The sequence below is a fragment of the Trematomus bernacchii genome, unplaced genomic scaffold (assembly GCF_902827165.1).
Source record: "Trematomus bernacchii unplaced genomic scaffold, fTreBer1.1, whole genome shotgun sequence".
Lineage (NCBI taxonomy): Eukaryota > Metazoa > Chordata > Actinopteri > Perciformes > Nototheniidae > Trematomus > Trematomus bernacchii.
This window is the reverse complement of record NW_022987523.1, coordinates 299,581-305,580: the sequence shown is the minus strand read 5'-3', so window position 1 is coordinate 305,580 and position 6,000 is coordinate 299,581. Positions and strand designations below refer to the sequence as shown.

The 6,000-nt window shown below is 41.6% G+C and overlaps 1 protein-coding gene across 1 annotated transcript in view; it reads right to left on the bottom strand.

The window, feature by feature from the left end:
• Window positions 1–2,311: 2,311 nt before the first annotated feature.
• The window catches only part of LOC117472852 (NLR family CARD domain-containing protein 3-like), a 43,128-nt gene continuing 39,439 nt past the window's right edge, over window positions 2,312–6,000 (bottom strand). Inside the window, exons 11-13 of the mRNA XM_034118299.1 lie at window positions 5,692–5,865; window positions 3,846–4,019; window positions 2,312–3,051 (exon numbers count right to left, since the gene is read on the bottom strand). Of these exons, the coding sequence (XP_033974190.1) occupies window positions 2,985–3,051; window positions 3,846–4,019; window positions 5,692–5,865 (415 nt within the window). The 3' untranslated portion in view covers window positions 2,312–2,984. The remainder of the gene's footprint in view (window positions 3,052–3,845; window positions 4,020–5,691; window positions 5,866–6,000) is intronic.

Below are 6,000 nucleotides of genomic sequence, written 5' to 3'. Positions count from 1 at the left end.
CTTGTTATGAAAGCTATTGACAAGTCAGTATCAAACCTATGTTAGCCTATCAACCTCTGACAGTGGCGAACCGTGTCTATCACAACTGGACCTTCTGTAGACACACACACCCCCCACCGTTATAATGTCCGTCTTTTCACTGAATGGTCGTCTTGTAAAGGGAACTGACAACAATTCCGCAACAATATCATCTTCACCTGCTGCCATTTCAACGTTAAAATAATAATAATAAAACTTCTAATTAATTGCTACTTCGCATTTCTCTAGATCCTCTGTCTCTCTCCAGTGAACTAGCGGGTCTTCTAGAGCACCTGGAACTGAGGGAAACTCTGAGAGAACACGCCCATTGGCTACAAATCAATATATGATTGGTTGATCAAACTGTCAATCCAAAGGCTCTCATTTAGTGTGAGGGCCAGGGCCTTCTATCAAGGATATAGAATACCTGGTTAAAGGATATTCTACCCAGAGACCCAGAAAAATATCTGATTGGTTGCATTTCTTTTCTAACACAAAACCACTGAAATGCGTAGAAGGACAAACAAATCGTAATATTACAGATCAACAACACAGATACCATTCTCATGTATTCATTTTATTGACATTTTATAAAATGTTTATTTATATAATTAAATCGATTTTTTGTGTTATCTGAGTGTTTCAGGATATTCTCTGAATACCTTGAATGCCCTGACGGTTCACCACTGGTGTAGGCCAGGGACCAGCACCAATGAGCCATTCTGTGCAGTTTGGGATCGGCCTTAATAAGCTATTCCCTTTAAGCAGCGTGGCTTTGAGTGGAATATAGTAGCTAGTGATAGTGCTAAGTGTAGGCCTGGGACCAGCCACAATGAGACCTCTGTGCAGTTAAGGCTTGTTTAGGTTGAGCTTCATGTGGCAGTCAGCCACTGAGAGATGACAGGAGAACACACACAGGTCTACAAGCAAATGCATCTTGCTGAGAGATGATGTTCAGAGACACTTTTAATTGTGGGCCTTCTCAATGTACTGCTATCTAGTCAAGCTGGTTGGCAAAGACTGGAAAAGATCTTTATATATCCATTTACCATGCAGTTCATTTACTCTAACTGCCCTGCATCTCAGTGAGCAATCAAGCACTTCTTACAGTTTCTACGTTAGGGAAGACCTTTGTAACAATTTACAACTACATACACTTTTGAAAAAAAGTTGGGTGCAAAAGAAATGTCTTGAGTCATGAGATCATTGACAGATTGTTTTGTCTTCAAACCTTTATTGAACTTAATAAACATTTTACATAGATTATTAGGAGCTATTAAATGTTGCTCTAAAGAAAGCTTTATTAAACTGCATATATGTCACAGCAGTTTGTACACAACAAGTTCAGCCCAGAGGAGATCATTTCACCATTTTACAAAGAAAATAAAAATGTCTGCCAGTAAAAGAAAGTTTATCTATACAGCACATATCAACAAGGCAATTCAAAAGGCTTTACAAAAATATTAAAATACTTACGACAAAGTGCAAAAGAAACATTTAAAAAACACATTTGAATACATTGAAAAAACATTTATTAAAAAGTGTGAGGCACTTGATTACTGGGAGTTTCTGCAGATATACGGAGCATTATAACTAAATGCTGCTCCTCCACGTAAAGGCACAACCAAAGTGTAGCCGCGTCACTACCAACATTTGAACCACACGACTAGACGATATCTCTTGCTACACTCATGTTATGTCCATGTCCCCCGAGACCAGGGACATTACAACAGGACTGGAAGTGGTCTCCTCCTACAGAGAACACAGAGACACTGAGGAGTGATATGACCAGAGCCCAAACCCAGCATACAGAGGTTCAGTGAATGTGGTTCTGAAGGTGTGGAGGTGGGTCAGTGTGTCAGAGGAGACTCTGTAGAAGGAGAGAGAGCCAGCAGGATGATCCAGATACACTGCTACTCTACCAGAGGAGGAGGAAGAGAAGAAGGAGGATAAGAAACAAAAGGAGGAGGACGATGAGAGAGACAGGCCTGTTTCTTTGTTATTGTGCCAGACAGAGTAACCCTGATCAGAGCAGCTCAGACTCCAGGACTGATTATTCCATCCAAACCTACAGTCACTTTTACTTCCTCTCCTGCTGATTCCTCTGTAAGTCACTGATATATCAGCCCCTCCTCTCACCTCGACCTCCCAGTAACAGCAACCAGTCAGAGCTTCTCTACACATCAGCTGAGTATAGTAGTCAAACCGCTCTGGAAGATAATGATATGGCTGCTTCTCTCTCACACGTGTCACCTCCCTGTTGTTGTCAGACAGTTTGAGGTATCTGTGTGCTGTGTTTGTGTCCGGTGTGAGTTCACAGGCATCTGATGAGAGAAAAAGACACAGCAGCAGTTTATCATCAGACACATCTGATGGGTATACTACCAAATATGTTCAACAGAGCCAGGGTTCTTCGTCTTAGCACTCTCAACCACACTAAATAGTGTACAACGAAGCTGGTTATCAACTGTCTCTGTGAACTCTGGCTTTCCTCTTCAGGCTCTTTGCGCACTCAAAGAAAAGGGACTAGCATCTAGCCCCAAAGAATTGATCGCCACCTATTTCTGCATTTAAAAGAATAAAATAAAAAAACTATCAAGGCATAAGGCAAGAAAATATTGGAGAAAATAAGTAATGAGATGCATACAGTATGTGCTACTAAGTACTAACCGTTAATGCTCCAGTTTATCTATATAAAGTATTCCCTCAGCAGACACTCTACTGCTCATTGATTGAATATAAATTCATGCTATGTTCAAAGGAACTAGTTAGTGAGCGGTGGTATTTGTCGGTTTCAAACCTCAACTCTGAACATAAGTTGGTCCAGAGCAGGTTATGTCTGCAGGATAAGTTTCCATTGCATTTGGTTAAAAGACAGCTGTGTTTCATATCTATAAATATGATAACATAGTCTCAGTTTGTCAGTTATCTTTCATGAATAAAAAACACAACTGACTGTTCATTAGTCAACTAAATCCAGACTTACACTTCCTCACACCAGGTTCTAACCTCTGCTCTCCACAATGGTCCACCCTTGAGAAAGAAACACAGTCCAAATGATCATGTTAATTTCACACATCAAGAAAAATAAAACAATTATAGAGCTGGCATGTGTGTAATATTATATATAAAACTAAATTATAAAAGTAATGTGTTACATTTCCATGTGAAAATAAGGGATACAAAATATGTGATTAAATGCTGTTCAGCAAACACAACGGCGGAGCTGCAAACATTATTCAAGTTACAACTACTGTTAGTCCAGGAAACACACTGTGTGAACCGAGGCCTAAACAAAGACCAAAGGTTACCCAGTTAGCTGTTTATGTGTATTTGTGAAGGAAGCGCCATCTCATGGTAAAGTCCGGCAATCTAACCAATAGGCGGGTCTACCGTGGAATCTAGCCATACCCTCTCAGGAAACAGGGGGAGGGGTGTTGATCACCAGACAGTGGGATCTATTAGGTTTCTGGTTGGAATTAGGTAGGTAAAGGGACAAATGGATGGCTACATCTGTAAAGTTCTGTATTTCAAAGTTAATAATAACACTGTGGTGGAGCATTACGGGACATAATTGCGCCAACACGGCCATAATAATATGTGAGAAATTGTCGTTTTCTTGGAACTTGATGTCAAGTTAAGATTTTTGATAAGCTTTGTGTATTGCAATTTCACACATGTACAACAGTAGCTTAATTCAACTGATGAGTGCTATGTCAATACATGTAAGCGATGTGATGCAGCCACTTTCATTTTTTCAAAGTAGCTCTCAGATGAAGAAAGGTTGGAGACCCCTCTCCTAGAGGCTTTGTGGGGTCTGTCCATACCTGAGAGTGTCCAGTCTCCAGTGTGGATCCTCCTGTTGAACAGACAGAGCATTCACCCCAAAACCTCCTGGATGATTGTAGCTCAGGTCCAGCTCTCTTAGATGGGAGGGGTTGATTATCAAGGCTGAGGACAGAGCTCCACAGCCTGCCTCTGTGACCATACATCCTGACAGACTGAACACACACACACACACACACACACACACACACACACACACACACACACACACACACACACACACACACACACACACACACACACACACACACACACACACACACACACACACACACACACACACACACACACACACACACACACACACACACACACTTACTTTAATGTCACCCTATTGATTACCTAACTAAAACTACGATCTCAGGTACCCGCCCAGTCCAACAAATCTTATTTTAGTGTGCTTTCAGAGGAACTAGAGAACAATCTTATAAAATAAGAGCAGAGACCTTTGGTCAGATAGGCTCGATGTATTTTACTTAAAGGGGACCTATCATGCAAAATGCACTTAAATACGTCTTTTATACATGAATATGTGTCCCCGGTGTTCCAGGGAACTCACCAAGTGTCAGAAAACACAACCCTCTCTATTTTCCTCCATACCCAAATCTCTAAAAAAGGGGCTGCAACGGATCTGATACAGACTGATCCAGATTTGAACACTTCTATGTCGTCACAGAAGTGGCGCTACGGCTATCGGGCCAACTCTCCACCTATCAGGGGAATGTGGGGTTGGGCCACGGCCGGCCATTGCTGCTCGAAAGCGCTGGAGACGCTGTAGTACATATGCCAGGCCTGTAAGTGGCGCTGTAGTCTGCCACAAAAGCAGCAAAGAAGACTTCCCGCGCATAGTTACCATGGTTACCCTTCTGTTTATTCTCCGCTGTGGCTTTCTTTCTCCCTCCCCGAGGCAAGCGTTTGCTCCCGCTGCTTTAATTCAATGCAATCCCTCCCCGTCGAGGCAAGCACTGTAATTCTCTCCGGTTAGTCCACCAGCAGATGACAAACACCCACCTCTCCGCCTCTTCCAAGGAACGAGGGGACCGTGCGGCACAGTTTCAGTTTCAGTTTCTTTCGCCGGTCAAGATGTCCGTTAAAGTTTAAATCTTCCGGAAAAAAATTAGAAAAGTGCCGGTCAAAGGTCTTCTTTGTTATTTATTGAGCTTTAAAATGAATAACGACTCTATATAATAAAACACGGAGGACGGAGATCTCTTTTTCTCCCCCTCTTCTGACAGCCCAGCAGCTGATCAGAGCACGTCTCCCCTCTCCTGCAGGGGGGCGTGGTCAGCAGAATCAGACCCGTAGACAGCAAACAGCACATAGAGTGAAATGAGGCATGGCTAAAATGCATGATCTGTTTGGTATTTTGAAAACAGAAACGTATAAATATACCTTATATAGGTATGGCCCTACAATATATCATTTAAATATAGCATGATAGGTCCACTTTAAATATGAATGAGCATGATTTAAAAACAGAAGTCAGCAATAAAAAAAGCATGATCATTTCCTTTTAGCTGAGATTCACAATGCTGACTTGACTAATGGTTACCTATAACTGTTCGCCTAATTAAACCAATTTTAAGAAGGAAAATGAATTAATCTTATGAAAAAACCCTTGAGTCCCATAAAATAATAATAATAATCTGTTCATCTAACCTCAAAGTCTACAGTGTTGTGCACAACAGAACCCTGCCGTATTGCTGCCCTGTGTGAGGCAACTCCATGTAAATTAAGTCCTATCATTCTAAAGAGGAATGATAAAATATATTACGCCAATGAAAGCTTTATTAAAAGACTTCCAAAAATAAATAGCTAAATACTGACCTGAGAGTCTCCAGTTCACAGTGTGGACTCTCCAGTCCAGAAGACAGCTTCTTCACTCCTGAATCCTGCAGGTCGTTGTTACTCAGGTCCAGCTCTCTCAGACTAGAGGACTGGGAGCTGAGGACTGAGGACAGAGCTTCACAGCTTCTCTCTGACAGCTTACAGCCACTCAGCCTGAAGGATTATTTAGAATAAATGTATTATTATTTCTCATTAATGATACATAAACACATTTGATACTGTTTGTATTCCATTAATAATTCCACTCACACAGCTTTCCTGGAGGCTTTGACCACTGGCAGCAGCCTC